Source organism: Elephantulus edwardii, unplaced genomic scaffold (genome assembly GCF_000299155.1).
Source record: "Elephantulus edwardii isolate Elephantulus edwardi_28Jun2011 unplaced genomic scaffold, EleEdw1.0 scaffold00014, whole genome shotgun sequence".
In the NCBI taxonomy this organism is placed as follows: Eukaryota; Metazoa; Chordata; class Mammalia; order Macroscelidea; family Macroscelididae; genus Elephantulus; species Elephantulus edwardii.
This window is the reverse complement of record NW_006399764.1, coordinates 25,420,635-25,442,589: the sequence shown is the minus strand read 5'-3', so window position 1 is coordinate 25,442,589 and position 21,955 is coordinate 25,420,635. Positions and strand designations below refer to the sequence as shown.

The 21,955-nt window shown below is 48.5% G+C and overlaps 1 protein-coding gene across 1 annotated transcript in view; it reads left to right on the top strand.

Annotated features, from left to right (window-relative positions):
- KDM4C (lysine (K)-specific demethylase 4C) overlaps nt 1-21,955 on the top strand; it is a 311,865-nt gene that overhangs the window by 280,934 nt on the left and 8,976 nt on the right. Inside the window, exon 19 of the mRNA XM_006881356.1 lies at nt 19,848-19,967. Coding sequence (XP_006881418.1) covers nt 19,848-19,967 — 120 coding nt within the window. The remainder of the gene's footprint in view (nt 1-19,847; nt 19,968-21,955) is intronic.

Here is a 21,955-nt window from a genome sequence, read left to right as displayed (position 1 = left end):
TGATGTCCCTCTCCAAGGACCCGTCCCTCCTGGCAACATGTCCAAAGTATGTCAGACGAAGCCCCAGAATCCTTGCCTCCAAGGAGTAGCTTGGTTTAATCCTCTCCAAGATGAATCTGTTTGTTTTCCTGGCACTAGAAATTAAAAAATCCCCCTACTTTAGCATAAACTCGGTGCTGTCAAACAAAAGCTTTCCTTTCCCTCCGCTGTCAACCATTGGTAGTCTTTGGTTTCTTCATATTATCTCATGTAAATGAGATAACACAGCATTTGTCCTCCTCGGGTCGATGTGATTCTGACGACTCACCTGTGCTGTGTCCCCCGTGTCTTTGCTGGTCTGGTGACTGTGGAGCAGCCGTCGTGTGCATGGCGTGCCTCGCCTACCCAGGGGAGCCTTGGTGGGCGTGTGCTGGTTGTTCCACCTGTTGGGACAAGCACGCACATGAACGTCGGCATATGAAGCTTGTCTAGGTGACTCCTTGTTGTACCGTCAGGTCGGAACCAGCCCGTAGCCGACCCTCCAGCGGGTTTTCTGAGGCAGTTACTTACATGGAAGGAAATTGCCCATCTTTCTTCTGTGGAGCAGCTGGTAGAGCCTAACCATGTGCCTTCAGGATTGCAGCGCAGATTCTTACTGCTAAGAATAATTATGTGTTAGGTTCCATTGAAAATTCAGTGCAGCCTTAGGAGCATGTTTCTGTATATTTCTAGAATTTTGCCTTCCTGGGGTTGAAGAAGCATTTTTCTTGGGTTGGTTTTGTTAGCCAGACTCCTGTCTGCTGGTAAGAGGGACCTCTTGCCACGTGACTCTCTGGGAAAGAGCGTATCACACTTGATCACCCACCAAGGTAGTGAATTGTCCTATAGAGTCCTAGCTGGAACATGTCGCCTCTGTCTTTCCTGATTATTTCCCGAGTGTCCTCCTACTAGAAGGAGCCATGCCTTCAAGGTGAAGGTCAAGTGCTCTGCTAACTAACTGGAAAGTTGGTGGTTCAAATCAAATCCACTCAGGTCCTCTTGGGAGAAAGACCAGAGCTCCTGGGATGAAAGCCCATGTTGCACATTTTGACGCCAACATTGGCTCGCCGTGCGCCAGAATCCTCTCAGCAGTAACGGGGTTTGCGGTGCTCTTTGGGACACTTGGCTTCTAATTCAAAACACGAGCAAATTCTGGACATTGGTAGTTCCTTCTACACCCCTCGCCGTTGAATGTTTTCTTGGCATGTTTTTAGTGCGTACTCGGGGAATCACTGTCTGTGATCCTGGTATTTTACTGAAATTCCTCGCGTCTTTCCTTTGCCATCTTCCAGTTCCCTGTGTTTGCCACACTGTGGGATTCTAAGCGTGTGCTGCTGTGTGCGACAGGCACAGGCGCTGGAGTGTAGAAGATGAGGCTGTGCACCCTGGCGTTCCAGTCAACAACGTGAACACGCAGAATCCCCCAGGCCTGGAGTAGCTGTAACTTAGCTTGTTTGATAAGGATTGTAGGTTCGGCAGTCAGACCCTGTGTGTGCACATGGCTGTGGAGGTCAAGGATGGGTTGGCAGAGGCTGGAGAGAAGGCACCTCCTTGTATTGTGTGGATGATTTTTTTCTTAGTAAAACGAGAAGACCCACAGCCGACCTCCCTGCGTGTTGTGAGGTGGCAGCCTCGGGAGGACTCCACTATTGGCTATGACAAGCTTCGAGCTCAGCACCTTTCTCATGTGGGCTGTTGCAATGGCACCAGGCAAATGACAAAGTTTAAAAAAATAAAATGTTTTTCAGTTGTTGAAAGTGTACAGAATGAATGAAGTGTCTCCTGATTCCACAGCCCTCCACGTGGCCCTGTGACGTGGATTCCGTCCGTCACGTTGGGCACCCATCCTCACCCCTCTTCTCTGAGTTGTTGTCCACCTGAGTCCATGCAGTTACGGGTTTTCTTTAAAAGCACATTGGTCATGACATGCATTCTTTACCAACTGGTTAAGGCAGCTATGCTTGGTTTAAAGAAGCCTTCAAGGGATAGGTTTGCTTTAATGTTTATTTTAGGGCAATAGCTTTTTGGAAATTCATCCAGCCTCCATGGCTCTAGAAACTCTGGTTTCCCTGAGAAGCAAATTTTTGGTTTTTAGCAATGAAAATAGAGACATAATTTAAAAATATTAAATGTTTTCAAGTTTAGAATATCAAGTATAATCATCCTAAAGTATGTGACATGACTACCGTCTTCTCAAAGCATTTTCCTCTTAAAAAAAAAAGCTGTGTTCCTTAATTCTAGAATTAGTAACTATAAGTCATCTGACCAACCCAATAAATACAATCCGTCTGGTTATACAGCCTGTCCGTATTTTAGAATAAATTTGCCAGACATCAAATTGCCTGTGTTGGGATTATGTGACCAGTGAAGGTATTAGGAGCAATGGGGAATAACACCCTTTGGACAACCAGAAAATGCCTGTCCACGGCTAAGTACTTCATTTCAGTGCTAGCCAGAAAATACCCCAAAACTGTTCTCCCCACAATGCACTGGCCGAACGTGCACATCGACCCAGTTAAGCTCTGCATGCAATCTGCAGCTGTCAGCAGACGGAGTGGAAGATGTATTGTTCGAGCCGCTCTCTGCCAGTCTATGAAATTGTGGCTGCCTCCCCGCACATTCGTTCTTGTCTCCACTCTTGCTGGGAGCGCACGTTTGGGTGTTGAGCAGTCAGGGCGTATCGCACTCAGAGTACTCTCCTGGTCTTGGTGCAAACCTGGGGTCCTCTCAGGGCCTGTTCTCAGCAGAGTGTTGACTGTTGGAGTGTGTGTGTGTCTCCCCGCCGTCGCTCCCTGCCCCATTTCTCCTCCTCATACTGAGAACTCATTTCCATGGGGAGGATGTGCAGTGAGAAGTCCCTGTAAGTGCTCAGGGATAAGCACTTAGCATTCACCACTGGTGTGGGAAGAGAAACAGGCCCATTTACAAAGTCGACAGCAAGAGTCCATCACGGACGTTTCCGTGCGGACACACTCCATTTTTCAGCATCTGTTGAAATGTAAGTGCATCCAAGGTGCCCCCAAGGATCCCATCTCATCTGCCCCAGGCTCCGCTCACTGAGGCCCTCGCTGATGCTTTTCTCTCTGCTGTAAGCAGATTGCTTTACTTAGAGCTTTACTTTAGAGCCTTGGAGTGTTTCCACTGAGAAGGAATAAGAATTCTGCTCCTAGGTTTGTTGAAAGGGCTGAATGAGCTGAGGGCTCCTGTTGTTGTTAGTTGCCATGGCGATGACTTCCTTTCCCAGAGCCTCATGCATCTGAGATGAAGGTTTGTCTGGTCCCCAGTCGTCCTCCCGGGCCTTGGTATGTTTGAGTTCATTGTTAGAGCCCTGCATCAATCCACCATGACAATGGTTTCCGGCTTTTTCATGGACTCTCTATCAAACTTGATGGCCTTTTTAATTGATTTCTTGATAATGTGTTCCAAGTGAGGAGGCAAAGTCTCGCCATCCAAGCTTCTAAGAAACATTCTGGTTGTATTTTTTTAAGGATCCCCACCCTCCCCCACACCCCTTTTCCTGGTACTTACTGTGTAGTGACTATTCTTTGCCAGCGCCACAGCTCGAATGGCGCAGCTCTTCTCCGGTGGTCTTTTTGCATCGTCCAGCTTCTGTGTGCGTTCGAGGCAGTTGAAATGACCATGATGTGGGCCATACTCAAGATAGTTCTCAGAGAGACAGGCTTGGTTCAAGCTGAAGGGCGTTCCCTTGCAGCACATTTGCCTAATGCTCTATGTTGTTTGGCTCATTTCTCCACTGAAGCTTGTTTTTTAGGCTGTCAGCTGGAGTCTGCAAAACCCTGTAGTTGGTCCTCCACTTCTCCTTTAGCTTGCTCTGCCATGGTCATCGGAATTGGCATGGACGCTGCAGCCCTGCTCCTTAGGGGAGGTGGGTGCTTGTAGGAGAGCTTCCTGAGTCAGCAGATGCTTCCTGCTTTCTGTGGCTCCACCACCTCCCCGCAGGCACTCTGGTGGCTCCTTGTGCCCCACTGCACCTCCTTCCATCCAGATTAGCAGCCCTGGGAGCGCAGTGGAGGGATCAACTCAGTGGTCGTGGGGAGGTTGTTTCTCTCCTTTTTTTTCTGACTCCGTAGTGATCATTATCATCCTTTCCATTCATGTTTACATTTTTCATTTCTATGCACTTGCTGTGAAGGGTCAAGGACTGCAGCCTTCAGTATGGACTGAGGCTCAATGTCAAGAAGACAAAGATTCTCACCACTGGACCAATTGGCAGCATCAGGATGGATGATGAAGAGATTGAGATTGTTCACAGCTTCAGTTTGCTTGGCTCCACAGTCAACACTCTTGGCACCAGCAGTCAGGAAATCAAAAAGCGTATTGCGATGGGAAATTCTGCTGTTAGGGACCTCTCTAAAGTACTCAGGAACAACGGTGTCTCTCTGGAGACTAAGGTGCGCCTGATACAGGCCATGGTCTTTGCAATCGCTTGTTATGCATCAGAGAGTTGGACAATGACTAGGGAGGACAGAAGGAGAGTGGATGCTTTTGAGCTGTGGTGCTGGAGAAGGGTACTGAATGTACCATGGACTGCCAAGAAGACAAACAGATTCATCTTGGAGAGGATTAAACCAAGCTACTCCTTGGAGGCAGGGATTCTGGGGCTTCGTCTGACATACTTTGGACATGTTGCCAGGAGGGACGGGTCCTTGGAGAGGGACATCATGCTTGGGAGGGTGGAGGGACAGCGCAGGAGGGGAAGACCCTCTATGAGATGGATTGATTCGGTGACTGGGGTAATCGGGATGGGTGTGTCAGAGGCGGTATGGTTGGCGCAGGATAGAGCAGGGTTTAGGGCTGTTGTGCATAGGGTCGCTATGAGTCGGAAACGACTCGACGGCACATAACAACAACAACAACATGGTGTTTTTCATAATAAGCCTGTGTTTCTTTCCCAGATGTGATACTTGCCAACTTTGATTTGTCCACATGCCCAGATCCAGGAGGTAGCAGTTGTGTTGGGAGTGAGTTTGCCACTCTTCCCTGAGTTCACGCCTTTCCAGCCACCCTGCTCTGTACGACTTAGTGTAACTGACCCCACAGCACGGTGCCAGCAGGCGCAGTGTGGGCCTTGGCTCTGGCCTCTGCATTCTGCAGCCCCAACTTGACAAGTATAAGCATAGGAGTGATTCTAGACACTCTAGAAGCAAAACAAGATATCTGAGTAGGTTACAAGCCTAGGATAAAGCGTCCCCGAAACCTTCTCTGCCACGGGGTCCTGGGAAGGATTTCTGGGTCCCGGTGACTTTTTAATTTTGAGGTGGGCATGGTTCTCAGTTCTCGGGTTGGCTCAAGACATTGTGGTGGCCAACAGTACAGGACTTGGAGACATTTTCCTGAGAGGCCAGCCTCATGGGAAGTCTTATGTCGTCCTGCCCATTCCGGAGGGCCTGTGCTAGACTGGTGCCCCTCCCTGCATGGCAATCCCTAGTGCTCCAGCATCTGTGGGCAGAGAAGGTTCCCAAGACCTGTTGATTTAGAGTCGCACAGATTTGGTCATAACGGCATTAACCTGCTCAGGAGAGGTGTCCTGCCTTCAGTTTCCTGCTTGTAGAGCTAGGCGTCACCTCAGGGGCTTCTCTTACGACTGTTGGAATTGTAATTCTGTGTTAGGTTTGTCTATATGAAAAAGAACTTTTACTGGATGTCTTAGTTATTATTGCTGCTGTAACAGAAATACCACAAATAGGTGACTTTAACAGATTTATTTCTTCGCTCTGAGGCTAAACATTTAGATTCAAGGCTCTATGGGAAGGCTCTCTGTTCTGAGAATGTTCTGGCCTCATGGCGCCATGTTGATCTTCATATGGTGTGGCTCTATCTTCTGCCATCTCTGTGTGTTTATTCTCCTTTATATCTCAGAAGAGATGAAGTAAGACACATACTATGTTAATACTATCTAATTAACAGAACAATGAAATTCTATTCCCAAATGGGATTAAAACCACAGAGTTAGGATTTACAACACATATTTTTGAGGGCACACAATTCAGTTCTTAACACTTGGATTTTAATCAACATTCAATTTAAAATCCACTTAAGCTTTTAAATTCAGCTGACAGATTTTATTTTAAAAATCTAATAATGTTTGCATAAAAAATAAGAACAAACTCTTTCACTCGATTAATGCTCATGTCATGTATTACTTTGACAGATCAAATTTTAACCACGTTGTAGTTAGGTAATCAAATTTCCTTGGACATCTTAACTATGATTATAAATTTAATATATGTGATTCTCACAAATGGCACATTTGTCTAAGCACTTAATGCCCATAAGCCTACAAAACTAGACATTAGTTTAATAGCCCAAATTCTCCTGCATACTTCAGACATCAGAACCAAGCAACACACAAAACAATGTAATAATGACAGAACACACTGTTGTACTTGTGTGAACACATCTTTCACAGAACTGATAGATGAATACCTAGAATTTATTCAGCCAAGGGAACAGTATTTCCATGTTGGCTTGGAGTTGACAAAGAAAAAACAAATCACAAAGAACTATAAAGCTATTTCCAAACCAGAGCTCTGGAGGCCTAGTGGTAAGGAGCTGCACTGTTGCCCCAAAGATAAGCAGTTCAAATCCACCAGCTGCTCTGTGGGAGAAGGATATACTTTGTCCTACGGTGTGATTTACAGCCTCTGCAACCCACTGGAGGCCCAGCTGTTAAGTAGCTTCTGACTTTATGGCAAGCAACAGCAACAACAACAACAACAACAACAACAAGACTAATTTATCTCAAGTGGATTCTGACTCATGCCAGCAACGTGTGTGTGAGAACTGTGCTCCAAAGGTGGTCAATGGGTAATGTTTTTTGTTTTTCCCAAAAGTATAGTGTCAGACCTTTCTTTCGAAGTGTCTGAGAGTAAAGCTGAACCGTCAGCCTTTTAATTATGAGCTGATCACTTACCTTTTTACCCTACCCAGGAACTATCACATCTTTTGAGAGGCCTTTGATGATACCTTTCAGTCTGAACTGAAAGTTATTGGACAGAGGGTCCTTATTCAGCTCAGACGTGGTCTCATCCACCAGTTCACCACACCAAGTACGTCACTGATAGTTATGACAGGGCCCTGACAGGAGTGTGTGCTTGTGGGTGGGGAGGGGCTGGGAGGTGGGACCTTGTGCCTGACAGCAGAGCATGGCAGTTGTGTGGACCTCACTGGTCACCATCCTGCCACCTTCTCCTTAGTGACCATTTCCATGTATTAGTGCTGGCCTTTGGTAGAGAGACATGCCACCCCCTGGTGTCCTTGCAGGAGACTAACTAGTTACCACGAAGACACGGTTTGTTGTGCTTTTCTTCAAACACAGCCATATCCGCCCCCCCCCCCCGACCCCGGCAGTGTCCTCTTGTGTCTCCTTTGGTAATTATCTCAAGGTGATTGGTTTAGGAAACTTATGCCCAGGGGACAGGTTCACGACGTTTCTAGCTCAGCTTTTCTCTCCAAGGGGACAGAAAGTAGGAACATCTCATCCTGACTCAAACAAAATCAGAATAACTACCTTGAACTTGAGGGCAAAGCTATTAATTTCCAGAACTTCATCATCTCTTCTCCAGGCGGCATTAAGACCCGCAGGCACAGGGACCACCCTCAGGTCCACTCTGTGTTTGGGATGGTGCACTGAGAATATTGAATATGCCAGGCAGCAGGTGGGGATCAGAGATACGTAAGTAGTGGTGTCGAGGAAATGCTGGTGGCAAAACAATACTTCTGAGCACGTTTGAAATAATAGGTGTTCCCGGAAATGCTGTGCTGTGAGATACCCATCTTGCGTTGATTTTGTATATGGTGTGAGGCGGGAGCTTCAGTTCTTCAGAAGGATGCGGTGTATACATGGTGTGGTCTAAACATTAAAGGAGAACATAGAGCCCAGCGTCCACGCACACCCCGGCACCTGGCACCCGGGAGGTGCTCAGAAAAGGGGTTCCTTTCCGTTTCATGACTTAGCACCTCTGTGGGAATTATACAGCAGCAGGGAGAAATGCTTCCCCCTGACCTTCTGAACTTCTATGAATCCATGTGGACATGTCATCTACATGTGTGTGCCTAACATCAGGAACATTTTAGAAGCTTTCTTCAAAAGGTTGCTTTCCAAGTTCTAATTTCTGTACCTTTAGAATGTGCTGTAGGGAACATGTAACGGTCTGTTAGCTAGCTGACTTTCCAGTGGATTTTCATAGACATCTGATTTCAGAGGAGAAGATTGCCCATCTGTGTCCTACGGAGCAGCCGGTGGATTTGAACTGTGTGCCTTTAGGTTGGCAGTGCCATTCTTTATTACTGAGCCACCATGGCTTTCTTTAGAGGACCGATGAAACAGTTGTACCCTCGGCACAAACAAGCATTTCCAAGATCATACTTACATGCGTACATGTTTCATTTTTCTGAAGGAAGAAAAATAGGAGAAAGGGGAAATCTTGTGTTGTGAGCAAAGCAATAGAAATGAATGAATAAGTGCTCACTTGGAGAAGATTCCCCTGACACCCCCATTTTAACATGATCTTGGCTGCCATGGCACTTAAGTGCAGTTTGCTACATGACATCCACTAAACGTGGAACAGAGAAACACCAAAGTCTGTTATTGGAGGCATCGTTTCCAAGGCCAGGATAGGCTGGGCCATCTCTGTTTAATAGAAAAGATAGGCTCAAAAGAAATGGCTCATTCCTCTTAGGACGCACATGACCCAGAGTCCCTGGGGATCCCGTCATACTCTGGGTGCCACTCTTCCTTCTCAGCCCTTCGTGGCCTCTTAAGTCAAAATGGTACAATGTTTTCTAAGTTATAACCTCTTTACCTTTTGAGTAGAATGTTGTTATTATGTGCCGTTGAGTCAGGACCAATCAGAGCTGACTGTATTTCTCACCGTCTATACAAGGGGGGGTCTGCTAGGAGCTCTGAGGACGCGCTGGGAACAGGAGAGGGTCTGGTGGGCCAGAGGAGGAGTCTTAGCCGGTGGATTGGCACAGTAACTGGCACAGTGGGCTTGAGCATGGCGGGGTCGGGGAGGATGGTGCAAGGGAGGTCAGAGTTTTAATATCTCGTTCATAAGGTTGCTGTAAGTTGTAACTAATAATAACTTGAAAGGGGGAATACTGAGTGACTTCTGTGGGTCAGATACTGTTTTCGGTGCTGTTAATGAACCAGTGCGTGTAGAATGTTTTACGTCGAGGTGACTAAATAGTGCACTAGTCTCAATGATACTATATCCCCCTAAGCGGAGACTGTTGTTGTCGGCCCTGACTCACAGAAACTGTCCATACAGAAAAGCAGCGTCTACCCGATCCTGTGCCGTCTTCAGCCTTCGGAACATTTGAGTCCGTGTTGCAGCCATTGCCCAGGGGAAGAGAGTGCTGCTCGGTGCCGTAGAGGGTGGATCGGGTGCCTCTGGATCGTGAGGGAATGTGCATATGTTGCTTTTTCTAAAACACATGTGATACTTACCTTCATGACTTTAGGCGGAAGGAAATGCAAAGGTGCGCCTAATCTGGGACATGGTTTTCCCAATTACTTGTTATGCTTCAGAGAGCTGGACAATGACTAAGGGTGACAGAAGAAGAATAGATGCCTCGTAAGGCTGGAGAAGAGTCTTGAACATACCATGGACTGCTAAGAAAACAAATAGGTTTGTCTTGGAGAGGATGAAGCCAAGTCCCTCCTTGGAGGCAAGGATTTTGAAGCTCCGCCTCATTTACTTTGGACACGCGGCCAGAAGAGATCGGTCCTTGGAGAAGGCCATCATGCTCGGAAGGGTGGACGGACAGTGCAGGAGAGGGAGACCCCGGGTGAGATGGTTTGATACAGTGATTGGGTCAGTGGGGGTTGGTGTGTCAGAATTAGTGGGACTGGCTCAGGACAGGGAAGGGTTCAGAGCTGCTGCACATAACGTCGCTATGCATCGCAGGTGACTCAACCAAGAACATTCTGTGACAGGTTTAGAAGCAGGAGTGACATCCACTTCCTAAACAACATGCCTCCAGACATTCTCTGAACGTTGATAAATGTCGATGGTTGTAGAGGGGCTTTCAGGCCTTTTGTTCATAGGGTCACTATGAGTCGTGCTTGACTGAAAGGCAGTCAGCAAAAACACAACAACAAAGTTAGGCCTGTTGTTAGGAGAGACCAGTCCTTGACTAAAGATAACCTTCTTGGAAAGATGGAGTGTCAGCAAAAGAAAGGAAGACCTTTGACAAGATGGACTGACAGAGTGACTGTAACAGTGGGCACAAGTGTATCAGAGACACTGAGGCTGGCGCGGGGGAGGGCGGGGTTCAGATCTGTTACTCTTAGGGTCACTGTGAGTTGTAATCAACTCGATGGCACCTAACAACAACAATGACCCTTTAAGAATAATCATTACAAGGGAGCTCTGGTGGCCTAGTGGCAAGAAGCTGCACCGCAACCCCAGAGGTATGGAGTTCTAATCCACCAGATGCTCTGCTGAAAAAAGGAGGAGCAATCTCCTCTTGTACCAGTCAGATCTTATTTGACGGTACACGCACACAAAATAGGAAAAAAAAAAAGAAGAATCATTACAGGATCCCTGGTGGCACAGTGGTTAAGTGCGTGGTTACGAGCCACACGGCCTCATCTTAGAACCCACTGGTGAATCCGGGGAGAAAGAGAGCTGAGAGAGTGAGCAGCTCTGCCCGTCCAGCTCCCAGGGCTGTGAATGTTGGCGGGAGCCACTGGTCTCTTTGCTCTGCTATGGAGTGACAGGGGGTTTCAGGCCAGATCCTTTGGTTATCAGCAGAATGCGTCAGCCACGGTGCCACCAGGACTCCTGTGTTCATGTTTGGATTGTAAACTTGGAAAGAGGCTTCTCTTCTGTAGGAAGGGCCTGGGAGGCTAGGGAGATCCAGAAGGCAGCCAGACTCAGAAGTAGAATCTTCGATGTGATGAGAAACTGTGAAGTTGTGCATTGCCTATTAATACATAAAAATACCCCCCGTGTGTACCTTCTTGGATTATTTGACCATGTTAAAGAGGGGGTTGCTGTTGAGTTGGAACTGACTCATAGTTCATCCTCCAGTGGGTGTTTGGAGGCTGTAAATTACACGGGAGAAGATTGCCTGTCTTATGGGGAGCCAAGTGCCAGAGAGCTGCTACTTTGGGGTTAAAGGGGTTCCTGCCATGTACTGCATCACCAGAGCTCCTATTCTGATGTACCTGCAGACGGCTGTACCAGGCCCACACCTTTGCGTTTCCTCGTTTCTATTCGCATTTAAATCTACATCCTTTCTGGACACTCAGGTTCTATTTCAAGGTAAAGGAATGGAGGCTGCCAGTACCTTTCTTTTCCTGGTAGATTGAAGAAAGATCATCTCACTATTGAAATATTAATTGACAGAATGTTCAGTTCTCATTAAGCCAGTCAGAGTTTAGCCAGATCCACATAGGGACTAATAACCGGCCTCAAAAAGAACAGAGATGTAACAGGGTCATTAACTATCAGAGACAGGGGAAGACTGAATCCTACAGGTAAGTCTGACCCTGGCACGCAGTCTGAGTGCGCGCTGAGCTGGGACCTGAATGCGCATCGCCCCCCTTAACCTGTTCATAATCCCTACGGATTCAAAGCTCCTGTTTGGATAGTCCCAGTAGGTACATCTACGTATCATTTCCATTCTCATCATCTGGGAGCCTGAGACAGCCATTCCTTCTTTTTTTTTATTATTATTAAATTTTATTAGTTTCAATGAACATTCACAGGGATTCTGGGCTTTCACTCCTTCATTGCCGCACCATTCTTTCCACCCTCCTCCCCAGTTTGTTCTTCTTCCCCGCCATCCGAATGTCCGTTTTAATTGTCCAATTGCCACAGTGCTTGTCAAAGTCAGTTCTGATTAATCTCCTTTGTCGGTGTGTCCTTTGCCATTCCCTATCACTCCTCCCTGAGAGAGACTTCACCCTGATTCATAAGGAAAAGGGGATGGCGTATTCTCTTAGCTACTTCCTGCTGAAAAGGGACGCTGTGGGAGCCATTCCTTCTTAATTTCACATAATGATCAGTCAGGCCGGGCATCTGATCTGTCACTTACGTCATAGGGCTTGGTGTGGACCTGGTCTGCCCGCCTGTTCACCTGGCTGCCTTTGGGATAACCACTGCGATCATACGTAATTGCCCGTGCTAGTTCTTCCCTGGGAGTTCGGTGGTGTCGCGTGTAGCCAGCTGTGCTGCTGACCCAAAGTCTCTGTCGCAGTTTCGAGTCTCCAGGGCCTTCGAGGGAGAAAGATGGCCAGTCTCCCGTATCTGATTCCAGCCTCAGAAACCCACTGGAGGGCTGCTGGGAATTAGGACTGACTGGAAGGTTCTTGTCTGAGGGCGTCTCGGGTCTGGAGCGCAGTCCTCTTCCCCTCAGCCTGACCCATCCACCCTCTCCCCAAAACCTCCTCTGAGAGCCCCTCACACGCCCACCCATCAGGGGATGTCTCCCTGACAGTCGGTCATATCCTCATGAGGGACCTTGGGCCCGTCCAGAGCACTGCTGGGCCTCACAGAAATGACCGGGCAGCACTGGGCTTCTTGATGTCCACTGCAGACACTGTACTTTTGAGACTTCTGGGCGAAACAGCGAAGCTGTGGTTTCCAGGATGCTGGAATGCATGGAGAATGTTCCAGGCCGTGCTTTCAGGACAGAGTTTCCCTTGATGATACCCCTCCCCAGATGCTGCGCTTGGTGGACCTGATGACAGGTGAGCCCCTCCCTTCCATCTGAAAGAGCCCCAGCGTGTCCTGGAGGAAGGCCACGGGGACAATTTATGCAGCTCCTGAAAATCCCATTTTCCAAGGGTGTTTAATGCCACAGTATATTAAATGGGAAAAATCAGGTCCAATTTTGAATATACAGCATGATCCCAATTATGTACAAAAACATAAATATGCAAAGGAAACATTTTCAAAGTAGGTCCATCAAAATGTTACTGATTATCTCTGGAGAGTGTAATCATAGGTGATTAGGATTTTTCAACTTTATTACCTTCTTGTAGTTTCCATATGAGTTTTATTTTTATATCAGAAGATATGTTTGGTGGTTTTGCGGAAATATGCCAAGTTGTTTTGTTGTGGTGGGTTTTTAAAAAGGAAATCTGAGCTCTTCTCTAGAAGCTCCTGTGTGATCTCTCCTCCTTGAATTTTCTTGGAGGTGGCTTCGTCAAAATCCCATTTTGGGTTTCTCCAGTTTAGAATCATCTAGAAGCTCCGTGGACTGTGGTAACCCCAGCCGCCCAGTGTCACCGAGTTGGCTCTGACCCATGGTGACCCCTCCGTAGGCTTTCGGAGGCTGCACATCTTTGTGGGAGAAAACTGTCTCTTACTCCCTTAGAGCAGCTGGTAGATTTGAACCACTGACTTTTTATCAGTGCAGCACGTAACTCAGGTGACCACCAGAGCTCCTTCATAACCACACGGTGTGCAGTAAGCCCTCTACAGAGGGTTTCTGCTTCACACGATTTCCTGCGGTGGGTTTTTATTCTATGCCTGCATGTCCCCTCGAAGTTCCATCATGCTGAGAACTGCCTCCCTTTTTCCTGCTTTAACCCTCCCGCTTGGGAGTTCTGGTGGTTCGGTGGCAGGACTCCACCTTCTGTCAGGAAGACCCAGCTCTGAGTCCCAGCCAGAGCACCTGAGGCAGCACCTGCCCGCCAGTTGGACCCTCCTGTGTTGCTGCGATGCCGTGTAGTTTCAGCAGAGCTCCCAGGCAACGTGATCCTAGGAAGAAAGGCCTATGGTCCACTTCTGAAAAGGGAACGCAACAGTGGGAATGGGGCTGGTGCAGGAATGGCAGTGTGTCACGGGGTTACTGCAGAGACACACAGAGAAAGGGGCGGGCAGATGACAGGGACAGTGCATCTGTAAGCTCAAGGACATCAAAGACTGCTGGCAGCTACTGGAAGCAGGAATAGACAAGGAAGGACTGTGTCCCAGATCCCGCTAGGCCCTGAATTCAGACCCTGAATTCAGACTTCCAGACCCTGAACTGTGAGAAGAAAAACTTTTTCAAACTCCCAGCTGGTGGCATTTCTGTGGTGGCCGGCCGGGCAGCTAGGAGGTCGGCATGTGCGGTCTTGCTGTGAGAGGTGAGGCGGCCTTGGGCAGCACTGACCTGTGCTCAGAGCTCTGGGGACTCGAGGACCCCACCCTTCTCCCCTGGTGCATCACCTTCTCATTCATCCTTTTCTCCCCAGCTTCAAGGACTGACATTTATTTTTAGAAGCCATAACAGACATTTTCCTCAAGCTCCTCTTTCTTTCTCTCTCTTTTGCAACCTAGATGGTTATTGACATATCTTGTTCCCTGTATGTATTTTGAACCCCTACCAACACTTGTAGAAAGGGGTAGAAGGGGTAGGGGATAACCTGTCCTCTTCACGTGGAGACTTTCCCCTTATAGGAGTGAGTTACAGCCCTGGGGTGCTTGCCCCTTCGTGTCTCAGGAGCTGCTGTGGGAGGTGCCTGCCTGACGGCCAGTGTCCACCACTACAGAGATGGGTCCAGTGCTGGCTTCTCTCCAGGGAATAACCAACCGTACAGGGAGCAGACAGACCTGGTTTGCATCTCAGCTCTGCTAACCCACCAGGTGGCCTTGGGCCAGGTGCTCACCCCACTTTGTGTAAAATGAAAACCATAGACTCCATGAGGGGCATTGTTATGGGTGCTGAAATACCTCAGGCAGTTAATACAGCGGTGGTGATCGAACTCTGACTCCTGGGAATCCCAGCTTGTGTCCGTGAGTGGAGCCATGCCCCACGGCGCTTTCCAGGGCTGCATTTTCATCACATCATCACCAGGCCTTTTTTCCAGTCACCTCGGTAGAATAGAACTGCCAGCCTTTTGTTTAGCTTTGAAGTACGTTGATCATTTGCGCCGGCAGCGACTCCTGATAGACACTTAAGTAGTGTCTATCACTACTTAAGACGGGTGATACCCATCCACAGCAGCTTCTGGGGGTCTCTTTAAGAGATCTGGTAAAAGTTCGAAGAACTTGAGAATTCACATAATCCAAACAGTCAGGGGCTTTTCCCTGTAGTGGATGGACACGGGAATTTGGCCCCAGCTTTGGCAGAAGTGTAGTGACCTGGAATGACAGGGAAATGGAGTGGCAGGGATTCAGAGCTCCCCCCGGCCTTGCTGAAGATGATAGACACGTGTTAGTCCTTCAAGTACCTGATGATCGCCAGCAGGCCGCGCTTGGCCATGGTGACCAGTGTTTAATGTCCCTGTCATCTGTGTAGCACTTCAGCTATGGACTTGCTGATAGCGGCAGACTTCAGTGTCCCTGTGAACAAGGCGCTGGTAGATTCGGAGTTGCCGCTTCCCTGGAGGCAGGACAACAAGTGGCAGCAGCTATTTATGCCAGGTGAAGGCTCACTGCTTCTGAGCATCTGCAGAGGAACCGAGAAAAATGCATCGGTCAAGGCTGTTTATGCATATAAGGTGCTAACTAAAGCCAGGAATGCACCAAGAACGCACCAGGAATGACTTCTTTAGCATTTTCTATCCTTTAATATAACTCATCTCAAATTCCAGCATGCTTAAAAGCAAAGCCACCTAGGGCACATAGAGCTACGAGGAGACACTGAAGCCTCATTTAAAATGCATGTCGCGGCTGGTGCTGAGATCAAGGCCGGACAAGGTCTGGTCTAACCCTGGGTCCCCACAGCCAGCCCTGGAGTGAGAGCCAGCTGGAGTCTCGCAGGAAGCAAGAGCCCAAGCTGTTGTCTCCAGTGAACTAAATCCTGGCGCTGTCAGACTTCTTACACCTGCCCCTCACTCAGTATCTGACGTTCTGCCTTCACAAGAACTGTGAACAATCTACTGAGTGTTTTGTGCATTTGACAACAGCAGACACCGCAGTGCTGCGCAAGAAGGAAGCTCCCGGTCAGAGGAGAGGGAATTTAGAAACAAAAGAGCCGGGCTTTAGGGACGAAGAAGACCTGGACCCCCTTTGTTAGGAGGCAGATGTGGGTCGTGTGGCTTATATGGGATGGAGTGGACCCCAGTCCCTCGGTGGTAAGAACGGTTTGCACAGTCTCTGCTGACTGAAAGGGTGCAGGTTGGAGTCCATCAGAAGCACTTGTGAATCAGCCCTTGAAAACACAGGGAGCTTGGTTCTGCTGTACAACACAGAGTTGCAGGGGTCAGAATCCACTTGAAGACATCCAGCTGTTTGGTTTTTAATGCAGTCACAGGTGGTGCGGCAGTCTCAGGCCCCTCCTCTCGGGGGGAGCAGAGCACAGTGCAGGGCAGCTCCGGAGATGGAGGGCATGGAGGGGTGTGGAGTGGGGTGTGGAGGGTGCTGAGCTCAGCTTCCCAGCCCAGGCTGGTGGCCAGCACTCCACTGTCTCAGAGTTCCTTCCCACCGCCTCTGGCCAAATGCAGTGTCTGCCATTTGTGACTTTTTGGGGAGTTAGGTCCAAAAACTAAGAAGCATTGATAGCTGGATGGTTGACAAATACCACAGTGTTTGCCTTGACAGTGACCCCTGGAACCCCTGGGAGTTTGCCCCAAAGCTCCCTCCACAAGAAAGAATAGGGCCAGGAAAAAGCATACTTCATCCTACATCCCTCAACTGTTAGAACACTGTGTCTCAGCTCACCGTCATCCCCAGCTGACCCAGGCTTCCTTACTCAGGAGTACGCACATAGAAACACCTTCCTAGCATGCTTTACAAACGAAACACAGCAAGCAGACCCACTGCAGTCTAGTGACTTCCGGCGTACAGCGACCCTCTGTCAGATTCAAGCTGTCAGTCCTCACTGCGAGGCTACCTGTCTTTCTCTGACAAGTGTCAAGTGGATACAAACTGCTGTGGAGCCCCAGAGACAGACAGACAGACAGACACGATTTACTCAGAACCACAGGCTGCAGTGAAGGAACAGCTGAACCGTCCTGTCTGTCTGAGCCAGACAGTGAGATGGCCGCTCGCTTATGATGCACAATTTCTTTTTTTTAGATCTGCATATCAATGAACTTTATTAAGATGGAATGACTGCTAATTGCATGAAGTTCCTTGCCAATGCAAAAAATCCATGAAGTTCACACAAACTTAAACAAAACAGATGGCATGTTTAAAACTGTAAGAACATATCCAGATGCCCAGGTGATGAAGGATGGGGTTTATCAGCCTGCACATTTATTTCAAGCCATTGAAGAGTTTGTGGGCCACACAGTGGTCCCTTGCATGCAAGAAGTCAAAGAGCTCCTCTGTGCAATCTTCTGTGTGTGATCGGGAGGACACACGTTCATCACAGAGCTCTAGTCATCACATCACAGAGCTCTAGTCGCTCCCTAGCCTTTAAACATTTTTCCATCTGCTCACATTGTTCTCTCACTGTTGTTAGGGGATCCACTAGTTCTTCCTCTTCTTCTTCCCCCTCCTTCCGATCTCCGGATCCAGTCAGCATCTTTTGGTCGTCCTCTAGTCCCATAGCTGGCTCGGTTTTAAATTAAAAAACAGCAGCAACAGAGACAGACACTCCACTTCAGGACCAAGAAGGACTTATAAGGGTCACTCAGAGGATATCCGGCGTCTTGGCCGGAAGTGCGGCGTACTCGTCTTAGTCGCGAACACAGGCTCCAGTTGGCATGTACTAACGGCCAAATACAGAAGGCAGGGGTGACTACTATTTGCACCCGAGGACACTTTGCCAAGCAATAATCCCTTGACCACGAGAGACCCAAATATATTTATTTGTACTGTTATTTAAAGTAATGGTTCTGAAAGAACTTGAAAAATATGTTTACTCTCTTGATGCTGCTTTATCATACTCATCATGCTTCCCTACAACTATGATAAATCCGTCCTAACTGGTGACCTTCTCAAGATGGCCGCCCTGATGCACAATTTCTGTTAATAATAAAAACCACTACACAGTGGATTCCTGGTCATCATCAGCTGAGTAGTTCCAGAGTGTGCTATTCATTTAAACTAGAGTGGCCGCGTCTCTGCACGTAGAGCTTGGTTGAACAAGTGTATGTTCCAATCAGTCACATTGGCCTCATCAGTAAAATACCAGCATTAGCAACACATGAATGGTTAAATGTGCATGAAATATACCAATGCAGCCTGATGCTTAATTTCTCCGTTATTGCACTGTTGTTATGTCACACTCAATATATACGTGTATGAGAATTTGCAGACTGTCAGAATGCTTGATTGCCCTCCACTCCCCAAAAGCACCTTCTAGAAGGAATTGCTAGGGTGTGAGAAGTCCTTGGGTAGTGCAAATGGTTACCACCAACCAAAGTTCTCTTAGAGGTGCCTTGGAAGAAAGGTGTGGTGACCTCCAGTTGAAAACTCAGCCATTGGAAACCAGCTGGGGCATAGTTATACTTAGGATACGCAGGAATTGGAGTCAACTTGATGGCAGCTGCAGCCTGGTAATACAGTGGTGAAGGTTGCACTTAGCTCCCAGCGGGTGGTGGTTTGTACCCCCATAATAGTTCTGTGAGAGAAAGACCCAGTAACCTCTTCCTGTAAAAATTGAAGCCAAGAAAACCTTCTGAGGTAATTCGACTCTGTTACTTGGGGTCCCACTGAATCAAAATCAACCTGGTGGCATCTAATGGCAGTGTAATCCCACATCAGAGAGACTGTAAGGTGGGGGGGACACCTCTCGTTACAGATGCCATGGTGCTTCACCTTGAAATGAAGCATGCTTTTGGGAGGCAGGCAGGCAGTGGCCTTCAGAGCAGGATGGCAAAGTGGACTCCCCTGCCAGCCTCACTGCCCTCCCCCGGTGCTCCTGCTGGATGCCCCTCCAGTACCTGCCTCTTACCTCCCGCTGTTCCGCTCATCCTCCCACCCTACCCCTTACTTCCTGATACCTGATGCTGGCTCTTAGTCCGGTTTTCTGTTTCACCCCTGGAGACTCAGTTTCCTTGTCTGTAAAATGGGGGTGGGCCATCGCTGCCTGCTTCACACAGTGTCTGAGGAGTGGATTAACCAGGAAGCCTAGTGTGTACCATCTTAGTGTGCCGTGTACACACGGGCTTCGCTCTGCCTCCCTTCTGATCCATAGTGGGCTGTTAGACCTGGACTTGACCTACACTGATCCGTTTCCTGGGAGTCAGAATCCCACTGCAGAGTAAACACACGTAAGCTAGTGTGGACCTTGATTACTGCACAGTCGTTCTTGAGCTAGTGTCAAACAAAAGGTATTGTTTCCTGCATGTGCTATAGAAATGTCACTGGCCAGCCTGTTCCTCAGCTAACACTGTTTGTATGCATAATTTCATTACTTATCCCCCACCCTATTCTATAGCGGATTTTTTTTTAATCTCTCCCTCATTACCCATTACTATGGTTGTTGTGTGCATGGAGTCAGAAATGACCCATCGCCGACCTTCCGGCAGGGTTTCAGAGGCAGTAAATTGCACAAGAGGAGATTGGCCCTTCTAAACCCATGGAGCAGCTGGTGGATTCGAACCGTGTGTGTTTGGGATTGTTTCCTATGACGAGGCCACTAACAAAGGCTAAGGTTTCTACTGCTTGGGTTTTGGCGGTTCCTTTGCAGCTCTCTGGTTCAGGCTGGCTGTCAGTCCTCCCAGCTCGCAGCTTATCCCGAGGCCGAGCTGGGTCCTGACCCTGACAGCACAGAAGCACGAACTCCCTGGAATGGCCCAGGCTCGGCCGTTTGCTCAGTTCTAGTTACAGTAACTCCCTTGAATCACCCAGGCCCATCCGCCGCTCGTTCTAATTCCACTGTCTCCTTTGAATGGTGGAGGACCGTCCCTCGCTCGTCTAACTGCAGTCACCTGAGTGCCCACCTTGAAAAGCACGTCTGTGTTTCTTCTGCAGAGCCGAGACTGTGTGAAGCTGGGACCTCCGCCTGAGGGAGAAGCTGTGCAAGTCAAGTGGTCTGACGGCAAACTCTACGGGGCCAGGTACCTGGGCTTCAACGTTGCCCACATGTACCAGGTGGGTGCCGCCCTGGGTGCGGTGGGTGTCATCCTAGGCACGGTGGGCCATGGGCACGGTGGGTGCCACCCTGGGCGCGGTGGGTGCCATCCTAGGCACGGTGGGCGAGAGCTTATCGAGTGTCCATGTGAACCTGGGAATCTGTTGGTTTTGGTGTGTTTTTTGCTGTCGAGTCAGAACTGACTCATGGCTGATCCTGCAGGTTTTCAAAGGCTGTAAATCAAATAGGAAGAGATCGCGCATCTTCGGTGGAGCAGGTGGTCCATTCCGCCCGCCTGCCTGTGGACCGTGCTGCCTCTCTACCAGCGGCACTGCGCTGGCCCAGCAAGGGGAATGCCCACGGGTTAGCACGTCACTGTCACCCCAAATGTCTGCTCACTGCTACTGAAAGTTCCCAGCCTTAAAAGCCCTGAGGAGCCATTCCGTTCTGCATATGTGGGAGTCCCTGTGATCAGAATTCAAATCCTATTGAATCAGAAAGTTGGCTTATTGATTTCAGGTCAAAAGGAGGCCGACACTCAGTGTCTGACCAGATTGACCCAGTCTAACCACCAAGACTTGGAGAAGTTAAGTCAATAGCATTTATTTAACTGGCTTAATTATAAGGAATATGGTCATTGCTGCCAGCTGGGTCTCTGGCTGTGGTCCCGATTTTTCCTAATGTGGGGAGAGGCTGCCAGCTATTTAGGCTCCCTGGAGCCCAAGCTCTTCATCCGCCCACCGCCCCGAATTGAATCAGCAGTGTGTGCCTGGAGGACGTGACCCCCTGGACTGCTCAGCAAGCCTGCACTCGGGGGCCCCGACGTGAAGTAGCCAGTTAGTATAAGAGGGGCTGTGGCTGCCCCCCAAGGCTTGTCTGAACTGGTTTCACATCACCCCCTCTTCATTAGGTAACTCTAAAGGGACCTCTGGTGGAACAGTGGTTAAGTGCCCATCTGTTAACGTAGGGGTTACTGATTCGAATGCACCAGCCAGTCCATGGGAGAAGGAAGTGGCCGGCTGTTCTGTAGACGATTTTAAAATCAAGCCTATTGTGACTGAGTGGATTCTGGCCCTTGGCAACCCTTCTCTTCACCTCTGAGGCTTTAAATCTTTACAGGAAGAGACTACGCATGCTACCTTTGAGTGGCTGGTGGATTTGAGCCACTAACCCTTTGGTTAGTCCAACATGAAATGCGCGACTCCACCAGGTTCAGGAAACTGTGTGAGGCAGGTATACTCTGGCAATAGTGTTGCTAAGACTTGGAATTTGCTTGATGTTAGTGGATTTGATTTTTGCTTTTCAGATACTGCTGCATGTTGTTATTAAGGAGTATATATCTAATTAAAGAAGGAAAATACTTTCTCTCTCCCAGAAATGAGAATGAGCTAAACTTTAAGGAGGAAACAGCCTGGGTCACATGAATGCATTTATTTTCCTTCAGGAAGACTTTAAGTAGTGACACGCTTATTAGAACCAGTACATTATTTCAGTAACATGGAGAAAGAAATCAGCATTCTCGGGCTGCGCAGTAGAGCGCAAGGGAAGACTGAAGTAAAAGAAGTCCGGGCCTGTTAAGTTGAAGGACGGCTTAAGAATGATAAGAGTGCTAGCTGCAGCAGAGAAATTGTTCACGGACTGATAAGGGACCAGACCTTAAATTGAAGAGTACGTTAGAAGACACTGTTTCAGCAGCTGGAGCCCAGTGTAATGAAAGATGTTCAGAGAAGTTTGGAAACTTAGGTGAAAACTTTTCAGATAGTATGGAAAACCCCGGAGGGAATAGAGAAAGTTGTGTACCTGTCCATAATATGTATGTGTATATATGTGCGTGTGTGTCTGTCAATGTGTGTACAAGTGTGTATATGCATGTGTGTACAGTGGGTGGTGTGTGACTCTGTGTGTGGACCATCGCTTCCTGTGCACAGTGCAGTGTTACATAGCAGCTTCAGGTGGTTGGTGCATGACCGTGTGTGTGTGTGTGTGTGTGTGTGTGTGTGTGTGTGTG